This window comes from Diprion similis, chromosome 4 (genome assembly GCF_021155765.1).
Source record: "Diprion similis isolate iyDipSimi1 chromosome 4, iyDipSimi1.1, whole genome shotgun sequence".
NCBI classification, from domain to species: domain Eukaryota; kingdom Metazoa; phylum Arthropoda; class Insecta; order Hymenoptera; family Diprionidae; genus Diprion; species Diprion similis.
The window spans coordinates 15,709,918-15,735,172 of record NC_060108.1 but is presented as its reverse complement, the minus strand read 5'-3'; the positions used below and the strand labels follow the sequence as shown (position 1 = coordinate 15,735,172).

Below are 25,255 nucleotides of genomic sequence, written 5' to 3'. Positions count from 1 at the left end.
GTATATCGAAAGGATGGATAAAATTATAATTTTTGCAATTCGTCTTGACACACGAATGACTCGTTATATTTTTCTTTTCGTAGCTGAGATGAGTATATATCGTGATTCAAAGTAATATTTCACCGATTTCTCAGGGTTCGCTTTATGTGATACTAGTGGCACGCAATTTCAAGAATTGAATAGCCCGTCGTTTTATTCCCATTAAGACGCACATTTAATTAATTTCTTTTTTATGGGACTGGCAATGAAGATGAAGAAGAAAAAAGATTCAACTGTAGCAGCATGAATTACTCGAGTGTGTACCGTACGAACCGCAAGTTTGAACTCCTGATTCATAGATACACAATGTATTCCATGCATGGTTGCGTATGAATCTGAACCTTGCAATTTTTTGAAGTAGGATACACAGTGAAACGGACTAATAAAGCTTAGCCAATGCCAGTAACGCGGTCTTTGACCAGCCACTCCGTTTACTGCGTCAGATCGCCGCCCTGTACTTTGGGACCATCAGGGATTTAATATCGGTTACCTAAACACCCAAATTTTATATCACGAAATACCGCTATATGCCAGCAATATGGCAGCTGAGTCGAAAACTGCGGTGAAATTCATTTGACTCCCTGTGACTTGAGTTGGTCGAAATTGATGATTTTTATTAATTTTTTTTGCGTTTTGGTCCTACGTTGAGTCTTTGTCGAATTGTTGTGCATATTCGTAAGGTACGAAAGTCTCTTTAGAATTGCAAAAGTAGAAAACATTGGAATTATAGAGAAAAAAATTAGAAATCGATGCTTCATTTCAAATCATATCAAATCAATGCAATATTCTTCCGATTTCACTCAATGATGGTTCCTTTTACTCGGAAAACTATTTTCAACAGATTCATTCAAACGGATTTTCATTTTCTTTTTCAGTAATAAATTCAATATTGCCATTTGTTGATAATAGTCAATACTAGTTCGATGTTGTGAAATCAAATATTGAACAAAATTAAATTAAGATAAAAAAAAATGTTTCAATAATTTTGTAGAAACTGAGCTTTTGAATATGAAATGAGCTGCATCGAAGGGATTCGAACAAGGCATCGATATCTATAAGCTAGTATTTCCATAAAGATTCTAGTATTCATATAAAGAGATCCTCGTAACATGACGTATACATCAATTTAACCAATATACAATGTACGACTACCGCAAATTAAAATTAATGAAAAATGTGGAATTCCAGCCATCCAATCCCGTGATAAGAATCGTCAGTTTCTTCCCTTCACTCAGTTTGTAACCTCTGAACGCTGAAGTATTGGCCTGGTGCGGTAATATTGCATCTTCAAATTTCCTCTCCACTTTATATAAAATCCCGTGCAAAATTGTTGCATGATCGTTATCATTATACCTGTACCTCGTTTCACTCGTTAATCAAGCTCGTTGATTACGCGACGCCGGTTATCCCTCGTCCACGATAATCGAGCCACGTGACGTTATAGATATGAGATACACGTGCATACATACATACATCCGCGTACGAGAGAGAGGAAAAGAAAGAAAGAAAAAAAAAGAGGAAAACTATAAATGCAAGGAAGAAAGGGGGGTAAATTACTTAATACTCGAGGGCACGGTCCGAAGATGCCCGGTGGCGTTGGGCACGGACCACCCAGGAGGTGATTGCCATGGAGATGGCACGCGGTGTACAGCTGTAGTACGTGATCGCGGACCTTAACAAACCGCGACCTGGTGCAATTCCGGGGTGTAGTTTATACCGTATTACAGTATGGCATGCACGCTAGATGGTGCACTTTAACAGCATAATGGCGAGATTTGGTAAAAGCGAAAATTTCAATTTCGAGACGAAAGACATGGATTTCGATCATTTTTTTTTACATGCATCAAAAGACAAGGATTATTTATACGACATTGTACCCTGCGTGTATGAAGAATTGATTTATTAATTAATAAATTGAAATTAATCTTCGATTTTCAAGTGATATTTATGTATATATGTGTACAGGTATGGTATATCCGTATCCGGTACAAAAATGTCGTGCGGAGATGAGACGAAGGTGGTAGGCGTCTCCATTAGAAGACGTAACTGTAGGTATGTAAGATACGGGGATTTAATATGCAGTGAATAATTAATTAGTATACGTCAAGTAAGACGCGAGCGACTTAATTACGAGCATTGGATATAGGTATACAAGCAAGGTATACTGCATAAAATGAATCCACCCCGAGGTATGAAACTATTATTGTGGAAATATTACACCGTCGAGTATTATAATTATCCTCCATACGATGGTATAATATCAATAATAGTTATTGCAATAATTAAATTTAATTAATCTCCATCATTTATAGTGTGCAAGAAAATTTGGTGGGAAATTTTTACAATTAGTAACCGCGGTATTTTTAAACTTCAGATATTGCACAAGAGTGAAAAAGGAATGCCGCCTATTCAGTTTCATGCTCTTGATCCATTTCTCTTTTTATTTCCTCGTTTTTCTCAAGTGTATCGTGCGACGTGGTTAATTTGCATAGCGGATTATCGATCACGCGATAAATCATAGCGGGCCGGATTGGCGATGAGGTGAAACTGCCGGAAGTCTGATGCAATCGTGTGCGTATGTGCTACATACCTACATATATACCGTACATACGCGCTTCTTTTACCGCTGACAACTTGAATTTAACGCCGGTCAATACCGCTGCGACAGTTTTTTTTTTTTTTTTTTTTTACGGAATTGGTAAGAATTTTCGAACGTTATATAGTTGCAGTGAAAATTTGCACCACTTAACGTAACTACCGGTTAACGTTTTGCATTCCTTATACTTTTGTCTACATCATGCTGGCCCAGATTCGTGATTATTTAATAAACGTAAAACACGGCCGTCTGCCAAGTCATATAATTTGAAGCAAGAAAGCAATTAGAAAGATAAATTTGCTGATTAATTTCCACGGCGCAGCTCTAGGTGCTGACCCGAAACCTGTAGCTTGAGTAATAAATACAGCAGAGCGCGTATAATGCATGTAAGTCTAAAGGTGTGCGATCGTTTTTTCTCTCTCTCTCTCTCTCTCTCACTCTTGTTATTTTTCCTTCTTCTCCGTTTCTGTATATAATATCTCGTTCCGTCTTCCGCTCGACGGTCCGTGAAGGTGTGTGAATGCAGCATGCTCAAACAAGAGATTACCCACCTACAGGTCTAATCGTTACAAGCTTTACATCGCACCTATCAAAAGCTGCACATCACGTTGTTACTGAACGCGCGTGAAGACACACGAGGCTAAATATAAACCGTGAAGATTTGAGAAGAGAGGAAAAAAGGAAAAGGAATTTTTTTAGAAATTGAAAAAACGAAAAAGAAAATATGGAAAGAGGGTAAGAAAAGATGATGCAACAGTTGCGGCAATTATCAAATATACTCAGATATTAATACAAGCACTTAAGAATACGTGACAAGCTGCAAGGATAAGATTTCGCTTCGATTTAGACTCTGCCTTTAGATAATTGTTACACTAACCAAAGTGGATGTGCAATCGAACTTTCATCATTTGACCGAGTCCAGAAACTCTTTTACATTTTTTTTCTTCTCCTGATGTAATTCAATCACAATCAAATAATGTGAATAAAAATTGCAACAAGGAAGAAACAAGACCATATTCGACTACCGTTAATTGCAATTAATTGATTACAGAATTTTTATCTCGAGTCATGCGGCTCCCAAGGATTAGGCTGCGTACACGTGGATTACAACAGTATCGATAATATCGAGTTAATTTATTCCATATAATTTGAGTGTAAGTGCACCGCGCGGATTCAATTAGGCGTTAACTAGGTGCTTCACACCTGGTATAATAATCATTTGGCTTATATTATCATTAAATGCGTGCCTGAGTGTTTGTGTCGGGTGATATATGTATACCCGGAACAAACTCCAACTACGGTGCGCTATTATATACGCTGATACTGCTGCAGCAGACGGCGGTGTAGAAACGGAGATCGGCTTGGCTACGGGGCTCAAGTCGTAAGACTCACTTGATCGAAGATAAATGCCAGTTTAATTGTAGTGTACGTTATGTTATAGGTATATATATCTATCAGTTATTAGCGCAGGAGTTACTGCAGGAATTTGACCTCAATTACGATGCTTTTATTTTTTTTTATATTCAGAAATTCCGTTGCCAACAGTGAATCCTAACTTACCGCAACCGTTTGAATAATTTAAATCAGATAAGATTTCTCCGTGTGTAAGATAACTTTCGTGTTTTGGTGATATAGTTTCTTTTTTTTTTCTTTTGTTTTTACTCTCTTTCTTCTTAATTTCGTCAAGCACGATCAGTTCCATACATAACGTAATAAAATAAGGTCAAAGTTAAACTCAAACTAATGAACAAAAAAGCGTGTATAACGTCACCGCCGAGTTGATAAGAAATCAATCTCAGAGAAGATATATCGCACTTTGAAACCGGGCGCAATAAAATAAATCATTCCATGAACTTTATGACAAAGCATAAATAAATTCACAATTTCTCTTTCCATTTCCTCAGATAAGGCTTTCAGTATTTTTTGCCTGAATCTAAATAGACGACGAATAAATATTTCTGTACAGCGAAATGGCGTTTCAAATAGAATTCCTCTTAATTTCCGTCTTGTCGTATAGCCGGTGAATTGTTATCCCGCACATAAGTTTAACTCGGCGAGGTCGTTAGGCGCGAGAATCGCGTGCCTGCAAAGCGATACGGAGACTAGAAAAAAGAAAGATTCTGAAACGCCTTCGTATCTCACGTTGGACAGCGTCGATTGTCGACGATGATAATCGATATAGGAATTCGCAACTTCTGCAATCCCGGGGCAATAAACTTCCGCCACTCGAGAAAGCTCCGGTTACTTAAGGCGCGCCCTGAGTATCGAAATCCGTGCATCGAAAATAGCCAAAAGTCGATTTTACTTGAAGATCAAAAATTTTCCGATGATGGAAAACACGAGATTATCGACGTAAGTTTCTAGTGAGACTGTGCGATTAACCGATTTCATCGTAAACTTCGAATACCTAATTGTTTTAATAATAATATAATTTCTAGTAGTAGTTTATATTTATCAATCTATCAATCGGACGTTTCAATAATTGTGCTCTCGATTAATCGCCTCTTCGATGAACCAATTATCCCCAACCCTTTTAATAATTCGTTTCCTTCCGATTCATCGATTAATCGAGTCTTTCATTCAAAAAAAAAAAACCCTTTTCTCGATCAATCAATTAAAGCCGTCTTTTAAACCAATCGTTTTTCAATTAATCGTTAGATCTATCCTCTGACTTGATCCTTTCTTCGATTAAACGATGTCTAGCATAAAGAGAAGCAGCGAAACGGTATTCCGCAAACATCGGGATATAATGACACCCCTTTCCAAACAATTGTCAATTCGTTGCATGCTTTCACTTACCCAGACAGCCCTCCTCGTTGAGTCCGTAATGATCGAAATCGCATCGGTCGCACAGTTGTCCGGCAACACCTGGGAGACATTGACACTGACCGGTAACAGCGTCGCATTCGATTTTCGCCGCTCCCTCCCCGCAATTGCACTCGACGCAGCCAGCGGTAACGTTTCCAAAGCCCTCGATGCACCTCGAGCAAGTTCTACCAATGAACAAAGGCTTGCAGAGACACTGCCCATCGTCGGAGTCGCAGTGAAGGGACAAACTTCCCAAAGGATCACAGTCACAGGCTTGAGAACAACGAGATAAGATATTATATAATGAAAAAGTGGACGAAGAATTTGAATTTTTGTTTTTTAAGTAATCATAAATAAGATTCTCACGGTTGCAGTTCGGCTCCAACGGATCTCCGTAGTGCATTTTTTTGCATCTATCGCATTTCCACCCTTCCGTATTTCCGCGGCATTCCAGACACCTTCCCGTTTCTTGATCACACACGCCTCCGTTGCAGGAACATGGCTCGCAGATTTTTCCTGGGATTGTCGGCGATCCAAAGTATCCGACGTCGCAGCTGTATTGAAACAATTACACAACGTGGCGATTGATAAACCTGCTGCAATTTACTCCTTTCCATCCTTATTCAAATGCAAAAGTTTTTCTTTAACGGTAAAACGGTGTTGATAATAAATTTAATTCCTATCACAAAAACGATGAGGCAATGCTAAAAACTATGAATAAGAACACAGAAGACAAAAACGACACAATTTTCTCTGTTGTTTTACATTATAATATAATAATCAAAGAACCATCACATTGAAACTTTGAAAATCAAAGAATAAATCGGTTTCATTCAACAGTGCATCGCGATTGATTTTTATTTTCTTTACCTTTCGCAGTGATCGCCGGTGTATCCTTTTGGGCACTGAGTGCACACGTATCCGCCATTCGGCTTGTCCGGATCTTCAAGCTGGCAACTGGGGCTAAAGTTATTTGACTCGATACCAAGAGGGCATGAGCACCTCTTGCAATCGTCAGGGGTTCCTTGGCTAGGGTCACCGTAGTATCCTGCTGCACAACGATCACACTTTGAGCCCACTGTATTGTGTTCACAGACCTGAGGGACGATCGTATGGATCAGAATTTTTAAACCTTGACGATACCGGTCGATAAAACATGTTTAAATTCTTTTTAAGAAACGGCAATGTTGAATACAGTTATTTTCCTCGTCCTGAAACTAGCAGATCTCATTTGACATTTAAGTCTTTATTTTATTTTTCTTGCAGTCTGTTTCAGTATCTTCATGATTTTGATTTTGAGAACCCATAATTCCTCATTATTGTTTTTTTTTATCCGCGTGAGTCTCGGAGTGAAATTAGATCAGTAAGAATAATTAACAAACGTACTGATATGAAAATTTTAAATAATTGACAAAAATTAAAAGTTCACCTCAATTGTTCATGACAATTTCAATACAGCAACGGTAGAAGAACGTGGGAAGCACGATCTACCTTATTCTCAGCAGTCAATTGCCGTCTTACGACAATTGAGCGGCTTTCGGTAAGGTAGACTTCTGAAGAGTCAGCTCGGCAGTTACCGACCGACGTCGCGATTTACAAGACAGGACTGAAGTGAAAAGGGCTTGGGTTAAATACTAGATAAAAATATCACCGAATCTATTTTTGACTCTTCCGGAAACTATGATGGTGTTGTTATAGTTACGTAGTAAAAATAAATTGAAAGATATTGTTTCATGTGAAACTCGGAAGGTAACTCAAGATTCGAATTCAAAGCTGTTCTGTCTATCAGAACAGGTAAATCAGATTTCTCTCTTTTCGATTTCTGTCTGTTTCACTCGCTGCGACTCATTTTGCCGGATAACTTTTTAAACATAAGTAATTTAAGACTTTTCGAAATGAAGAAAAGAAGAAATTGGAATAACAATGAGATTATGAATAACAACAAATAAACAAACGAGTAAAAGTATCGATTAAATAATGAACTTTGCCATTTTTGAAAATGTCTAATTCCCTGTGAAATCGCTAGCGACAAAATTCAACTACCTGCTATTTTCTTCGTTCATCAAGGAAATCAAGCCTTGAAAAGGAATCAGTGAAAGAAAAACTGTACAAAAAGAAAAAGCAAATTGAGAAAAAAATATGTAAAGCGTTTTTGAATTTCCTCGCTCTTTCGAAGCGGTAACGTTTCCAAAACAAAAGTATACAAACAATAAATACATGGAAGAATGATTGAACAAATAAATAAAAACAATACCGAATCACTCACCCCACATTCGCCCATGCGAAGATCACAGGTGGCTGCGTGACCGTTGCAGTCGCACTTGACACACTTGTCCGATTGATCCTGATGATCGGAAGCGTTAGCAGGTTCGCTTACGTAACCCCAGGCGCACCTTTCGCAGGATAATCCTGTATAGCCTGCAGGACAATTGCACATTTCGACAAGAGTGCGGTCCTCGTGATCAGCCGAAGAATCGGTGATCTCCGCCGTTGTGAGTATCACCTCGGAAAGTCTGTAGAGCGCGAATTGGTCCAAGAACAAAGGCACATACGTGTGATGAAAAATGGAGAAAATCCGGAGGTATTAAGGAGGTGAAAATGTAGAACAATACCCACCGTCCCTCGATTTGCTCCGTGTGATAACGCGCCCTGATCATAACTTGCTCAAGGTCCGCCAACACTCGGAGCATCTGAGATCTGGTCACCGGATCACCGCGGTATTCGGTCCTCCTTAATCTGTGGGATACGTTGTTGCGAACTTCTTCCTTAACGTGGTACCAACCCCGTTCACTAAGAGGCACTGATATCATCGCATCCTGACCCGAGTACCGCTCTTCTCCGTAAGCAATTTGCATTCCGTTACCACCCTGACGTCCAATTGCAGGAAGAAGAAATTGATTTGAGAAGAAAACGTGATATACGGCTCTTTTCACTAGCATCGAAGACAAGAAGGATGGAAAATTTTTATCCCATACTTACGAGCAGGATAACGTCAGGCTCGATGGTCGGTCTGCCGCTGCTATCACCGCGCATCACGATCCAAGTAACAGTGAAGGTGATATTGCTGCCGTAAGACGTGAGTCTATTACCTCCATACACCTTCGGCGCCAGCCAGTAAGGAGTGTAATCTAAACTCGAGGGATCAAAGACCAGGGAACCGCTTTCCGGCTCTATTTCCGGGTAAACAACACGCGATGCGTTCAAGTCGCTGACCAGCCAACCCTCGCGTGTTGAGAGCTAAAATTGTCAAAGTGATTGTCGGAACTGATTCGCACATAGCATAACACAAAACGAGATGAAGATCTCCACCGCAAAATTGATGAGGTATTATTATAAATAAAAATATTCACCATGCCGAATGTCAATCTTGCGTCAGAGCATTCTCGAGTCAGGCCAGAGCACACGCAGGGAAGACATCCGTCCTCGTTTTCACGCGTCAGAGCAAAGTACCCGGGTTTACAAAGGCTGCAAAATTCCCCGGCGACGTTCGCCTTGCAGAGGCAATCGCCCTCGCAATCGTGGGATGGAAGAACGCCACGTGAGTCGCAGGGGCACGGCATGCAGTCCGGAAATTGACGGTACCCAGCAGCACACTGGTCACACCTGTAGCCCGAGTATCCAGGCTTGCACTCGCAGGCACCTGCTACCTGATAAGCAGATCATAAGAGTTTTCAAATGCATCACGGAATAACAGCTGCCCTATGGTAATGCGGCAACGATATTGCTTGATAAGTGGTGTGAGTATAAAGTACCTTGCCAATGCGGGTGAAGGAGTCGTCGGGTGTGCAGAACCCGGTGCTTCCACGGAGGTCGCAAGTGCATGGAAGACAGGGTTGAGAGGCGTTGGGGAGGACTCCGTTGGGCCTGTAGTAGCCGACTTGACACTTCTCGCAGTTTATTCCTGTCGTGTGTTCCTGATGAGAGTGATAGAGAGAGAGAGAAAGAGGGAAAAGAAAGTGTTTCGTGTGACTAGGGGAACCCGGGGCAATACGATGTCCTCCCTCTTATTATTGCATTATTATTACACAGACGTATTACCACAGCGATGAGTCATTTCTGTTTCGTGACTGTACAGTTGCCAAAATATTAATCCATCGCCATACTTCTAATTGCAGTGCTATATCCATTATTTTCAGGTTCTGCGTTTCTAAGTTACCTACTACATGCAGCCGGATGTGCGCTGTAAAATGATTTTTTAAGGTTGCACCGGCAGTTGAGAAATAGGGAAAAAAACTATTTCAAAAATTACCAGCACAATTTCATTTGCACTATTGATATACAAAACATGAATAAAACAGCGTTTCTACCATGAGATAGGAATAATACCGAGCTAATTGAACAGCCCGAGCTGAAATGTCAAGAATTTGGGAGAAAGTTTTAAAACTAAAACGTTTCAAATAATAAAAATACGATACGTTTCGTGCGATGCTTGAGTTATCGAGCTTATTTCGCTCGCGGAGTGGATTTCCACAAATTATGTAAACAATTTTTCAAGCAACATCGGGAATGGCGAAGAAAATAAATCCAAGAACATTAGAACTGGCTGAAAAACACGAGAGATTACGTTAATTCTAGTCATAAAACCTTCTCGAATCGTTGATAATTTCTAGCTTTTGTTATTCAAGTTTGCGCAGATTCCTTTCCGCCATGCATAATAGTGGAAAATTTTCCCAACGATTTTTCTCGTTTCATAATTTTGGAGTCAGACGATCCGTCCGATTCGTCTCTAATATTTTCACCCACTAACCCTGAGGTACAGGGCAACCATAATAATATAACGCAACCATAGCTTCTCCAGAGGTTCGTATTGCCCCGGCTTCCCCTGCTTGCAACGATTTCTCGGTTTGAGGGTTGAAAACTACTGGCAGAGATCGGGGCTACGTTGTTGAAGAAGGTCTAATTACCGTGCAGTTTAGGCACACGCCTCCACCCCGGTACTTGTCACGGATATCCAGGGAAGACCTTTGGTTGGCGACTTCCGGATCGTATCTACAGGCCGTCGCGTGACCGTGGCAATTGCATTTCTCGCAGTGAAACCCTCTTCCACTTGTACCCGGCCTCCAAGGTACTTGGTTATACATCGGGCAGCATTTGTGGCATCTTTCACCGCACGTGTGACGTTCGCATTCGCATTCCTGGCGCTAAAAACCGATCACAAGTTCACTGTCGAATCTGCGTGAAAGCCAATCTTTCAGAATTCAATGAGGTGAATTGTTACGCAAGATGTAAATTTACGGAATGCAATCATAGCTTTATCGTACTTGAAGCAAACATTCTCCAAGACTCGTGTATTTTATATTTTCAGCAGTTGATTTTCGAGTTTTTGAAACTTCGAATATTGAACATTCTGAAGTATCAAATATTTCCGTTTTGTTTAATTTATACGTACTATATATACTATAGGGTAACCGTTTCACTATATTGATCTTACAGAATTCTGCTGGCATTAAAGTGTAAATCGCGTTCTTCAAAGTTCGTTTCAACGGATCGGATTTGTTTAAATTTCTCTGACGCTGTTATACAGTTTAGAATGACGTATCCTAAAACTGCAGCCATTAAGGCAAGCGTGAATCGGAAGGTCCCTTGCATCTACGTGTGGCTTCTGTGGTCGAACAAACGTTAAATTCTATAAGCAAACCGCCAAGAGCAGGATAAGAAAAATTTACATTCTCTCATAATAAAACGAAACGTTCTAAGAATAATTTTTTTCCACCACCGTCTTACTCCGAATATTGCAGTTTCCATTATGGTTATGAATATTTGGCTGCTACCGAAGCCACAAATGGCCACTTTGCACGGTAGAACAAGTTACGTTGTTGGTGAATTTTGCAGGAGCCATAAATCTGCGTCTTAAAAAAATATATTCAAAGGAAATCAGCGTTTTATTATTCTACTAACCGTACTTCGAATTTCAATTAAAGAAATGCTTGTATATCTAATTCTTCACTCATCGATTCGTACTCAAATTCTTAAACTAAATTCGTTCTTTACAATTCGTCTCATTAACAATTGCTTGCAATGCACTTGGTACATACTTCCAAAAATCTTATCGTAAAAACGAGATGAGAAAAAAACATAGAAAAAAAAACAGCTCAATGAAAATAATACAGGGGACGAAGTCTCGAATTCCACGTCGTACTACAGTCGTTACAACGTCTCGTCTGCGGTCTGAAGTTTGCGGTTAGAGGGTTAAGACCGATCACCATCGTTCGATTCTACGGCGGAGATGACGATTCTCCCCGAGATTTTCATATAATGCGCGTCGTTACGCCTTATACGTATAACGAACATAACATATAACGAAGACTTCACACGATATATATATTGGCAGATAAAATTATACAGACACGTGCATAAATATTCACGTTGAATCGAATTCCGTTGCAGCAGCAACGATCGTTTCTAAGCGTTTTTTAGACCGAAGATCCACTCTTGAGCTGCGGGCCCAAAAGGCGATGATCCATGAAGATACGCTCCGGATTAGAATCGACTTTTGGCGACGCGACCGGTAATTGAGAGATTTTTTGGCAGTGCAATGGGTTTGAAGGTCTTCGACTCTTCTTTTCGGGCGTCTTTTGAATCGAATAACATATCCTCCTAAGAGCATAGGACGCATTTCGATCTCACCTTAGCGCGAAGGAGCGTCAACGAGCATTTCAAACATCCCGATATATTATGGCTTAATCACAAGGAACGGGTGACAATTTGATTTAAAGGGGCAAACGGATTAATTCACTATGACGAATGGAGGAAATTGAATCAGGATTCATTGTTGGATCAAATTGTTATTACTTTTTTAACAGCTTGATATTTTTTACCATAAATCGCTCATTTTTTCAAAATTCTATACAACGCAGATTTCTTTAACCGATATTGTGGAATAAATTTTAAATGTACGTATAAACTTCGGGCCATTTTCGATTGATACAATTGGAACTTTTGTCGAATTCAATCATAAAACAAAAAGTATTACTATTAATTGATAAACTATTAGTTTGATCGAGTATCAAATTCTTGCGGTAAGATTTTTTTACCGAAATGAAAATTCCATCGCTGTATATTCTCTTCGCAAAGAACACGCGATTCGTTTGGTTTTCGCAAAGCGGCGCAGCTGCGAATCGCAAGCCGAGACGAAGCGAAACATACTCCAGAGGAATCGGCCAAAGAACTGGTAGGAATTAGACCGATTCGGTTGAGACCACTTTAGTGTCTTATTCGGTCTGCGTACCCACATATAAGGGGCGGAACGGTGTCATCGAAAAATGCGATGCTAACTAATTGCTTTATTATACGTTTTACTCGAGCAGAAACGGCGAATGCATCTTTCATCCTCGAAAATTTATGGCGGTGGTTTCTTGAGATCTTGGGAAAAGAAATTTCCCCAGACTTTCATGTTTACACTTAATTCTTGTGAACAAGGGTAACATTCGAATCTCGTTATAACTTCTACTAAAGTTAGTGTTACGGTGAATAACATAAAAAATTTCATTACTTTTTACATATATAATATACTTTACGCCTGATGATAGAATAAAATTTCAAACGATCGAGATAAATGTTGTAAATAACTTTCAACTCACCCTGTGCTGTACGCTGTAGCGACATTGCGAGGCGTGACCAGAACAAAGACAGTGTCCTCCGATGTTGATCTCCTTGATAGAATAAAAGCCCCTCCGTTTATCGACGATTGTTTCGCCCATTGGCCTCAGTCCCTGAAATCTTAACCGGACGAACCGAGCTTGGGTGAACTCTTCGAGGTCTGAACTGTGGTTCAGAGCACCAGGCCGACCGTTTATCAGATACGTGTGAATCTACGAATTTGCAAGAAAACATACAGGGTTAATGAAATCGTAGACGAATAGGCTGCAGGGAAAATGGAGGAAAAATTTTGATCCTTGATTTCCCTCTTTTGTAATTTGCCATTTTCCGAATAGTTATTCAATAGTTGCGCCTATTTTCACTCCGTGAAAAATGAATTTGACGCATTTCAACGATTCGAGAGTAACACACAAGGCGTGAAATTTCGAAAATTTCTTATTTAACAGGATTCAAACGTAGGTACCTTCGCAAATGAAAAAAGAACTTACTTTTTGGCAAATTAAAAAAGGCGTATCTGTACGAATCTTGAGACAACACGCGAAGTTGGTATACAAGCCTGATAATCGCTCGCGGAAATCGGTGAGCGTTGATACCCATATAAGTTGACAGCTGCATACACGTATACGCAGATAAGTATATATATATATATATATATATATATATGCATGTATATGTCCACAAACCGCACCGCATATACATGTATGTACGCGTAAGTTAGTCCCGCGGTGTTGAGAGTGAATTTTTTTGTAGATGGGTACAAAATCTTAGCGAGTATCTTAACTGGCTTTAAGTTCAGGGCATATACCTGACTAGGGAGAGTGCAGCCAATGGGAATGGCCAACGGCAAGAAGGGCCATTTACGGAAGCGAGTGTCGCTCGTTTTTTGGATCGTTTACTCGTCGCGCGCCCCATGCGCAAGAGGATCCGCTGCTCCACCGCCTGTCGCATATGTATACCTATATGTATATGTATATTGTACATACTATATATGTATGTGTGAGATGTGCTCTGTTATATTCTCGTTCTCTATCTCACGGCAACGGCGCGCAATGCAATGCGATGCGATGCGATGCGATGCAATGCGATGCGAAGGCAAGGCATGGTGGGACGACGACACGATAATTGTTCCTTTTCCCAGAGCTCGTGCAGCAGCAGCAGCAGCAGCAGCAGCATCACTGCCGTAATTAAAACCCTCGTTGGTTGGTATTTAACTTGTAGTATTATTATGGCCCGTGCCATATGCAGCGCCGCAAACAAGATTAAGCGCGTGCGGTGCGCGCGCCTTTCCTTCATCGTCAATTTGTTTCTTCATGCGATTAAAAATAAAAGACGCGTATTCGACGAGATTCCATATTAACAAGAGAGAAAAAGAATAGAAAATGTATTGAAAATAAATCTCATGCGGTGTAAATAAAGGAGTGCGGTAAGAATGGGGGAAAGAAGTTCCTCCTTCTACTTCTTTATACCGAGTGCACTGCGACTACTTTGCAGCCGGTTATGGCTATATCCTTCTACGGTATCTGTAGCAATCTGGACAGTTTTCTTTGAGATATTGCAAGTGCATGAACTTCTTATACTTCTCACGCTACCAGCACGCCATGATATAACTATCAATTTTCATGAAAAACAAATTTAATCAATCCTTCGAAGTTTTTCGAATACTAGACAAGGAATCCTAAAATTTCACGTCAAATTTTCAATAACTATACTTTCAATGATACTCAAAATTTGCTAGAAAGATAAATAGTCTAACTTGACTCGAGAGAACTTGAATTGATTGAGTGAAGAAATATTTTGTTACTGCGTGTAAAAGCAGTAATAAATAATTTCTTACAATCCATCACAGTTTGTACTGATTTTATGAAATTATTTCACGTACTCGTATTTAAAATATAATTTTTCTGTATTATTGTATAAAATGATCACATAAAACCAATAAAACTATCTTTAATTTGATAATAAATTATATAATGAATGGTCAAAGTGATGAAAGTCTTCTTTATTCAAACTCAAATTGATATGCATCAAATCACTCAAGAGAATAAGAGAGTTACGTTTGTGGGTGAGGTAAGAATATAGAACCATTAGAAAATATTAGGGCACAATATCGTTAAAATTATTCTACATTTTATCGTTTCACGTTTTGACCTTTCTATATTTTGTCTTCCTGTACTTCGACTTTCTATTTTCTCAATTTTATCTACTTGAACTTTCTGCATATTGATAATTCTACGAATTAAATTTTCACGACTTTGAAAATCTGGTCTTGAAGCTCTGTCAATCGGCCATTCTAGTTTTTACACCCACCCACGTTTATTTTCCTCGCAGTGTACAAGTACTAAAAGAAATCTGAAAAAAAGAAAAATTGCTGACGTCAATTTAAGAGGGTGAAAAAATAACGAACGAAACACTAACGATCGAAGTACTCAATTAAATGCGATTATTAACTTCACATACCACTCGAGTATAGAAGCCTCGTTAGACGCCGGGTTAACCGAGGATTTAATAATATCCGATTGAAAAAAATTATCCAAGATTTATGTTACAGGCAATTTAAATAATTGCGCGGGTAGTCAGGCAGGTAGTATAACGGCGCTACGGGACTCGCACAAAGGCAATTGGGTCCACCCATGTCGAAAACGTGTACCTCTATAGAGGTAGGTACCAGAGGCCGAGTAAGGTAAGACGCCGAAAGCGCTGCTAATCGGGTATCAACGCCCAGAATCGTCTCAATTATAATTGGACATAAGATGGAGACGCGAGTTTGACGCCGAATGCGTAACACTGAGACTGTACAAAAGACAAAAGAGAAAATGACGATGATGATGATGGTGATGGTGATAATAAGTTTAAGTATACCGCGCCGTTCTCCATGGGCGTTGGCCGAGAGTACGAGCTGGTGCAGACGACTTCGGTATCGCTGACGTACGTCGGCTTCCCTGTAACCGGAGGCACCGAGTATCGGGTCCAGCATTCCTCGTCTGTGGGGGCGTAATACTGCCAGGGAAAGAAATTACTCCCGTCCAAAGATCGCTCCAGGATCCAGGCCGCCGGAAGCGGCGAATAAGCAGCCTTCACGATCACGTACGCTATTTGGTACACCTGTAAACAGAGAAAGGCAAAACGTTAGTGAAATATTGGAGTACCTACGAGTCAAGGAACGACGAACAAATGCGGGGGCAGACGAAATCGAGGATCATTGTGAAATCAGTATCTCTTCCAGGGTAATGAAACGCGACGAAAAGATTAATGACATCTTTTGCAGTGCACATCTCATATCCTGCTAAAAAAAAAAAAAAAAACTGCAAAAACCGTGAATAAATGAAGATTCAGAGACTTGCAGGGGTTCGAATCGAAAACTGAACATGGTAGATGAACCGGGCATATAATACCAGCAGGTATACCTAATCCCCAAAAAGGAACAATCCACAAATAATTGGAGACTGTTCCTAATCGAGATGCCGTTCGACGGAGAGTTGGACATCTCCTTAAATGGTAGAGGAGAGCAAAAGAGAAAGAGAGGGGCTGAAACATGCAGAGCCATTTCGTCTCATAACTCCGGAGTCTCGAGGGCTGCACGTCGAAGACTCGAGAGCGAAGTGAAGAAGACAATGAAGCGAAATAAGGCAAGGACCCAAGGGCTGAATGTCGCAGGTACCTGCGTTGTGGGTATCGAGGAACTCCGTGACGACAGCCGGCGACTAACCTCCGACAACGTTTAATGGTGGTGAGGGTGCGATAAACCCCGGCATCCCCGTGGACGAGGACGAGGAAGAGGAGGAAAAGGAAAGCCGATGAGACACTCCAGGAATAAAACAAGCCCCGAAAACACCGTCTCGGTGGGTGTAGCGCGACCTAAGCCAGTCCAGCACGTGCGTCCTACGTAAATATTTGTGCTAGGAAGCGCATTTTCAGCCCCCGCATGCAGTACGGCTCAGCTACTGCTGCACTATACATACACTATCTAGAAGCTCCTTTCACCGCGGACGTTAATACTTCACACGGTTCCTGATCCCGTCAAGGAAGACCAGCTCTGGTCTTACTTAGCCACGGGTATTTCAAGCTTTCGGAACCCGGCTGCAAAACCCATCAGCTCAGTTTACAATAAAGGAATACCCTGTCACTTCCTTATCCATCGGCAGAGGGTGGATCTTCGGTTCAGAATTATCATCGGTTCGTACATAGCTGTTGAGCATCGAGTTTCGAGTATCCTTGACTATCATTCGTAACTGATCAAATTAGTAGGGGTTTCGATTACTGAAACCCGATAAAGTTGGAAGTTCTTCGAAGATTGTGACTTCGGCAAAAAATAAGAGACTATGTAGGTATAAAGAAGTGTGACAAACAGTAAGGAGACGAGCTGAAAAGTGATGCCTTCGGTAACGTTGCAGTCTTTGCACCCACACGGAAGCGGTTAAAAAACCGGCGCGGATTTGCCGATGACCCGTGCAACGTGGAGTGAGAGTCCGCTTTGTTTGGCAGTCCCAGAGGTTATATTTCCTTTCGAGTTATTTAGCGGTGAAAAAACGTTCCCTCGACGTCCTCCGTAGTCGTCGTCGTCGTCGTCGTCGTCCTCCCTCCTCCTCCTTCGCTTCTTCCCTTGTGAAGAGGAGAAACCGGCACCGCGCCACGCGGTTACTTTGGCGAGTTCCCTCGGATCGTGGGGGCAATCATCATTCCATTCTAAATACGGCCGTGCGTTCTGTTCATCTCTCTGAGAAACCCGCGACGCCGTTGGAGGAAGAGGACCATAGCAGCAGCAGCAGCAGCAGCAGCAACTCCTGGGTCTAATGATTTAAAAAGACCAACTCACGTTCGTCCGCGTGACTGACAGGTTGTTGTTCCATCGAAACGCGTGTTTCAGTCGAACGGAATTCCCGGTAACTGCTAAAAATTTCCCTCAAATTTTTTACAAAGTTGATTAATGAGTTTATGAGCGAGACTGTATACGAAGAAGTACAGACGACACGAATTAGATTTTAATCAAAAACCGATGAGAGGAGGACGTTAACTAACGACAACTTTATAAATACCGTGAACAATTAATTTTTCACACGATGAGATCCTGCATTTCGCACAACTTGGACTTATACAAAGTACCGCCCTTAATAGGAGTCCAATGTCCGCGGTCATAACTTTTTACCGAACATGGTGGCCAAAATAATATTGCTCATGATTAGACAATCAATTAGAGAATTCGTGAAAGGGCATAGAATCCAAAATATGTATAAACAAGGTGATGAAAAAGGAGAAATCGCTTATGAGAAGACAGGAGAGACGACGTCGGGAACCGCACGAAGTGCTTCGGAGGTTTGCTGAGAGCCGGAGATTCAGCGCGTTGCCTTTTACGGTAGCAAAGATAGAGAGGATACCCGATGGTAATTTATTAGTAGCCACCCTTATAGCGGCCTTCCTTGGTGCTCCTCGAGCTCGTGCACAGGTATTTCCTTAACAGGAATTTCACTCGTGAGAAACTCCAGCTCCTGCTGATACACGAGGGCAAAGTGGGGCACGCTGCTGTTGGTCGAACGACAATGGAGAAAGGAGGGAAAACAGAGACGTTTTAAATCCAAGAAGGAGACAAGCGAGTACCTATAAAAGAAGAAAAAAAACGATATTCGTACACGCATAATGCTTGTCAACGATCCCGATTTTTAATTCGTACTTTGATATTCTTGATCCTGTCCGCGCAGGAGACTCTGAATAACCACGTGTGTAATTTAATCCTTGGGGGTTTGACATCAGGGGGGATAAAATAATAATCGGATTACCATAGCACGCTTCGGATAAATTTCACAGTTGATTATTACAAGTCGAATCAGAAGTCCGGGCAGCAACTCGACCATCCGGATTATAACTATTATTATATCTGGCACACCCATCTTCTCCTCTGACGCGAGGATGTCGACCGCGTATATGAAGGGAAACAAGATAAAAATGAGGAAAAAGTCTGCGCCGTCATACAGAAGTCCTTCGCTCTTCTTGTGTATACATTCATTTGTATATATGTATGTCATACACATCGGTCGGTCCACTCAACTCGCTGAGCTTTTTCATCTCCTTCTTCGTTTATTTATTCTTTAATTTTACCCACACCAAAAAATAATTTTCATTTCTGTTTTTCTTTCTGTAGTCGATAAAAATGACTGTAAATAAATTTTTCCACCTTCCGGTGCACATTAATTTGTGCCACGAAGAATGTTCCTCTCCCATTTCCGTGCGAACGTTTCGTTTCTCGTCTCGCCATTTGGTACTTGCTGATTTAAAAGTTGGTTTGTCGGTGAAAGTAGTGACCACCGGTCGTCACCCTGTGGGAAGAAGAGGAGGGTATAAGAATGAAGATCGGAGTAAGTATCGCATCGCCGCGCCGTCTGGCTGACTTGAAACGGCGCCAGCTGGCGCCGACGACACCAGGATGACTGGTGGTGATTCTGCCGTATCCCCCAGAGGCGACGCGACGCGTCGCGACGTTCTCTCGTTTCGTTTTCGTCTCCCCCAATTTCTTGCTCACTATTATTTTTTTTTTTTTTCTTTCTTGCTTTTGTTTTTGTATTTATATTTAGTAGGTGTATAGACGTCAAGTGTGCGTCTATACGCACCTTACACTTTACACACGTGTGTAGTGTACGTACATCCGCGTGTATATGTAGTTTTTTACTCCCATACTAAACGGAGAGAAAGAGATAAAGAACTGAGCCAGAGAGAACTAGAGAGAGGAAAAGATTGAAGGAGTAAAAACAAAGGCGGAATAACACGGCGAGAGGTATAGGAAAAAACGTTCAGACGAAAAAGTAAAAAACTAAACGAATGGAAGAGAAGAAGGATACTTTACGACCAATAGGTCTCTTCATTACTCAACGACACTCTCAGGCTTGACAGTGAACCAACACGGATTGATATTAGCACCGCTCTAAACACAACCGCGGCTACACGTAATGGCTTGTTTGCAATATACGCGATAGACAATTTAATGAAAAAATAATCACGTGACTTCGGTAACCGGATAAGAAACCAAAAGTGAAAAGCGGTTCGTTTCTCTATAAATCACAAACAATACCTAAGGATATAAAGAAGACTTTTAACTACGAAAATATTCTGCAGGATAAAGTCTTAATTCTCTTTAGACGTAGATATAGACAGAGAGAAGGCTTGAATGAAGGGAAGACGAGTCTTCCGAAGCTCTGGATGTGGCGAGCGGTACATCTCTCGTATTTATAGACTCGTCATCGGTTGTACGGCAGTCGCAGCTAACGGCTACACCAGCAGAAACAGCAACGGTGGCAACACCAGAAGCCAAGCCCACGTGAGAGATGTACGAAGCTCGTTGCTGGTGCTCGAGATGCCGGCATGTACGTGGCGTAGGTATGCGATGTACACCGATTCCGTATGACAGATATGTGGAAATTTTATTGCGTCTAGCTTTCACGTAGCGCAGCAGCTCGAATACATATATGACACACATGTATAGGAATGTAGAAGCTGCGACGATGTGTTATACTTTGCTGCTGTTGTATGACATTAGTCAGGAAGGCGGCAAGATCGTGTTCGTCTTCTTTGTAACAAGTAGGGTTGAGAATCTAGCTGCAGAAAGCAGATTAGGTCGTAGGTGATTTGAGATAATTCACACCCAAAGCGAGGAAGATTTGTACGTCGTTATAAGTGGTTTTTGCTATATCTCGTACAGATTTATATTTACTCCAGCAAATCGATTATCGATTGCTTTGAGGTCACTTGGAATTGTAATTTTCGAATGAACGCTTTGACCACCCACCTACCAAATGACAATAAAAATCTTTACCGGAACTGTTTACCAAGAAAAAAAAAGAGTGAGAAGCAAAGAATAAAAATCCGACCAGCTGTCGATCCGTTCTATCTAGAAATCGGTAAAACCATTCAACGCGAAGAAAGGAGAATAGTAATAAGAAGAAAAAGAAGAAGAAATAAGAGAAAGGTAAAATTGACAAATAAAATGGAGTAAAACAATAAAACAAGGAAGTGTTAAGGTTCCCAAACCACAGATGAGAAAACACCTTGACGGACCACCCAAAACTGGATTGGAGTCCTCTCTCTCTCTCTCTCTCTCTCTCTCTCTCTTTTTCTTCTCTCTCGTTCTCGCGTTCTCTCGGGTAATGAAAAGGACGTTATAAGCCTTAACGAGCGGGAGAGCGAATGTTCGTAGCCGAGAACGAAGAGTCTTTAACTGCAGAGGAGGCGACTCTGCGGGATCAGACCTTCTTCCATCCTCCGCGGTTGCGGTTACCTGGCCTCCTCTTCTTCTTCTTCTTCTTCTTCATCGTCTTCGTCGTCTTCTCGTAAGCTTGAAACGACACCCGGTCATGTACATTGGTCCGTTGATTCCTCGAAGAAGAGAATAAGACGACGACGAGGACGACAACAACTCGTGTGCCACTTTATACTCCATGCACCTATCCCTGCAGTGTAGTAAAATGCACAGTAACACACGCGCACAAAACGTATCGCTGAGGATGAGCGTGGGGTGCTTTGTGGTGGGTTTTTTTCCGCCCCCGCTCCCGCCCCCGCCATTGTCTCGCCGCAGGAGACGCCGGGAACTCCGACCGGGGTGACGCTTATGGATGGAAGAACCTGCGTATGACGCCGTATACGAGAGTCAGCAACCCCCTTGCCTGAGCTATCTGACAGTGCAATTATTCAGACCGGTGAGAAACACGTCTGTGCAACACACGAGGAAGAAGATGAATATTAAGAAGAGAATGAATACGTAGGGAGAACCGGATCAGTGGAAAAAAGAGGATTGAAAGAAGGTATTCAAACGCGTTTCAACTGCCTATGAAAAAAAAATTGCAATTCTAATGGAATGCAAATTACTCAACGAATGTCGAAAGATTTCTTTCCACACTTTTCATCTCCGTCAACATCGTGGAATCTAACTAATAAAAAAAATTGATTCAGCAATCGGGTCAAGACTTAAATAACACAACTCGCTTGTGTTGCAGCAACGGAGGAATCGCTGAGTGCGTTCTAATCGCCTTAAAAGGTAAAACTTGAACAAGAGAGTACCGCAGTTGTATTGCGCTACGTGTACCTGATATAAGCAAAATTGCGAGATCTTCATTCGCGGTATATAAACTTTCCATCAATTTACATACATAAATGATTTTTATAAAGAAAAATAGGAAAAACTATGTATACGACACAAATACAAAAGTAACATAACTTGAACGACGTAACGCGTTGAGCAAAAACTTGTTCAACGTATCTAATACTAATTTAAACAACAATATAATGATCTTTACAACGATCATTACGCTGTATTATTTGATCAGATAAAATGAAAATAATCCTAATGAAGGTAATGAAATACGTTAATGACTACGATATTCTTACTCGAAGCTGGTTTTAGGAGACGCAATTAGTGGAGGCTGCGGTTGTTGGTTGGGTTACTCTCTCTTTCTCTCTCTCGCTCTCTCTCCTCGCCACGGGGGACCCGAGAAGGAGTTGTTCCTGAAGGGTTTGCGGGAGTTGGAGGGTCCAGAAGTCTGCCTTGACGTAATAACGTATAAGCATACCCAGGTATACACCCATGTGTATTATGTCTGCGTGCACATATTTCCTTCAATTTTTGTGTTTCTTGTTTTCCGTTCCTCCTTCTTCGTTTCATTACACACGAAGCCAGACCTCCGTCTCTTTCTCTTCTTCCTCTTTTCACCTCTCGTTTGTTTTCCTTTTCCTCCGTCTTCTTCTACTTCCTTCAGGGTATATCCAACCCTCTTCTTCTTCGTTCATTCCTCACTCTCGCACTACTAAGGTTATATGCTGCAGTGACGACGCCTGCAGCTTTCTTATTCAAGCTCAGGATATCCTGTCTCTCTTTTCAAAATAATCCATCACGGTGTAACGGTTTCAAATTATATCCATTATACGTATGCATATAATATGTTACACGTGTATATGAATAGCGACAAAATCGCGTACGAAATGACAGAAAATAAATTGAAAGTAAATTACACAGTCGTAGAAAATAGACTTCCAACTGATATTAATTTTGTGAGTGACCATAAGTCGTCACACTCCTCACCATTTTCTATTCTAATTGCCGATGGAATCGGTGATCGCGAAAAGCAAATTCAACTGCAGATGGATGGAAAATAAAAGTTTAAAAAATTGGCCTGTTTCAGAAGTAATTTGTCGAAATATTGCAACGTCATCGTTACGTTTTCTTTTCAAATTTAACATATAATGACTGCAGTATAACCAGCGTGAAGAATTTCTCCTTCTCTCGTCCGGCTCGGTAATACGTTTCTCTTTTTCTTTCGCCGTCTGAAGTCGGGTTAAGAAAAAAGAACAAGTAGGAGATGAGTATTCTTGACTTCTTAATCTGTTGGTATACGCACAATGGGCTGAGGATTCACTCCCTACAGCGTAGCTGTCAAGCGGCATTAAAACGGGGGTCTTTTCACTCCGAGAAAAAGATTTCGGCCCTACGAGGACGACAATTCGAGCTAGAGATCGCAGCTTATGGTGCGTGGAAAACTCACCCCTGATTCCCTCGGCTGTCGTCTCTCCTCTCATCTTCCAAGCCTCTCTCGTTAATGCTTGAGAATGTGGTGGTACCGCATTGTTGTCACGTCAGACAGTTTTGATTAAGTATTCAGTATTTGGGTAATATTTTCGACGCAGTAACCTGCCACCAAGTCCCTTCATTCCACTCATTTTCTCAAATTCAATTTCATTTTTTATACTTTCTTTATCTTCTTCTTTCAATTCATACCGATTCATCCACTCGATAAACCATAGTCATAAAAATTAAATGTTCAAATTTTTCAAACTCGAAATACAATCCCCCCTCCCTCCCTTCCCACTTTCCCCGAAAATAAGACAAAAATTAATATACAAATATCGAATTTGAATTGTATTGAAATTTATCGAAGGTGGTGCAAAGAGATTCTCGTTCGATTTTATCGTTCACGTCACATGATCGTAAAAATTTACCGAAATAATGAAGTTACTGAAGTACCAAATTTCACGCTCATAACGAACCGTCACAGCAATTTCATGCTTTTTTACTGAGATTACCCGACACTTCCGCATTCTTTATTCGGCACTCACCTGTTTCAGGTCCAAGGTGATCGTGACGTACTCGAACCGATCACCAGCAGCGAGAGTCGGGCTCTGCCACCACCGAGATCGGTTTGAATCGAGGGCGTGAGAAGCGTCGTGCCTTTTGCCCGGATCCGGACTGTTCGGATCGCAGACGGCGCATCTCGTCGGCTCCGATGGCTTGCAGAACGTCTCAGGACCCTCTTCGCCGCACGTTGCGTTCGCGTGTATTTCAGCTTTCGCGGCCACGTTGAATACCGACGGAAACAAGCCCCCGTTCTTCAAACTTCTTCCTATTCCGTGCCGCCGCGCTTCACCTGTAATACACAGTAGCAGAGAAAAAAGGAATTATTAAAAATCGTTGTAACTGTAATTTTCATTTTTGTGTCAAGCAGATCGATTCAACTAAAAATCAGTTTCAAATTTTTTTGAGACAAATCACTCTCGATGTCAGCCGTTTAAAACAGGAATATGAAAGTAAATCGTCGATTGATCAATATTGATGACAATATTACAATCATCGATCCTTGATCCGCGATAATTATGAATGGTAAGCGGGAAATTTGAATCTGTAAATCACTGTAGCGGTATAATAATAATAATCCGGCTGAGCTGGCTGCACGGATGGCGGATGGCACATGGCACATGGCACACGGCACGTGCTAGTTGGCAAAATAGACGTTCAGTGAAATACACATGGTGAAGAAGAAGTTGACGGTGGGTATATAAAGTGAGAAGTCCAAAGCCGCTGGCGAGCGACGTGGTGGCTGGATGGCTGCAGTTCTATGGGTTTATTGTTAGTGAACGGGTGTTATTTCAGCAGGCATCAGTCACGTCGGTCCAAGGATAGACTCGGGGTCGCTGGAGCTGGAGCTGGCTGGTTAGTAATGCCGGTTCGGAAACGTCGACGAGTTAAAACGAACCGGAAACAACTGATGCGGGGGCGGTTCGGTTCAAAGTTTAGCAAATCAGGCACGCGCCAACAATCCGGATTTACTCTAAATATAGACGAGAGAGCATATTATTATCCTTCGAACGATATAACTGCACGGCACTGAGACCCTCCCTTTGTACCTCGGTTTTAAATAAGATCCTCGTAGGTATGTGCATACAAGAAAGAGAGAAAAAATGCGA

The 25,255-nt window shown here is 41.4% G+C and overlaps 1 protein-coding gene across 1 annotated transcript in view; it reads right to left on the bottom strand.

The window, feature by feature from the left end:
- LOC124405966 (laminin subunit alpha-1) overlaps window positions 1-25,255 on the bottom strand; it is a 71,345-nt gene that overhangs the window by 30,548 nt on the left and 15,542 nt on the right. The window contains exons 2-13 of the mRNA XM_046881238.1: window positions 24,131-24,438; window positions 15,902-16,144; window positions 13,024-13,254; window positions 10,348-10,584; window positions 9,196-9,357; window positions 8,794-9,090; window positions 8,423-8,680; window positions 8,060-8,310; window positions 7,710-7,956; window positions 6,314-6,540; window positions 5,810-5,997; window positions 5,435-5,716 (exon numbers count right to left, since the gene is read on the bottom strand). Of these exons, the coding sequence (XP_046737194.1) occupies window positions 5,435-5,716; window positions 5,810-5,997; window positions 6,314-6,540; window positions 7,710-7,956; window positions 8,060-8,310; window positions 8,423-8,680; window positions 8,794-9,090; window positions 9,196-9,357; window positions 10,348-10,584; window positions 13,024-13,254; window positions 15,902-16,144; window positions 24,131-24,438 (2,931 nt within the window). The remainder of the gene's footprint in view (window positions 1-5,434; window positions 5,717-5,809; window positions 5,998-6,313; window positions 6,541-7,709; window positions 7,957-8,059; window positions 8,311-8,422; window positions 8,681-8,793; window positions 9,091-9,195; window positions 9,358-10,347; window positions 10,585-13,023; window positions 13,255-15,901; window positions 16,145-24,130; window positions 24,439-25,255) is intronic.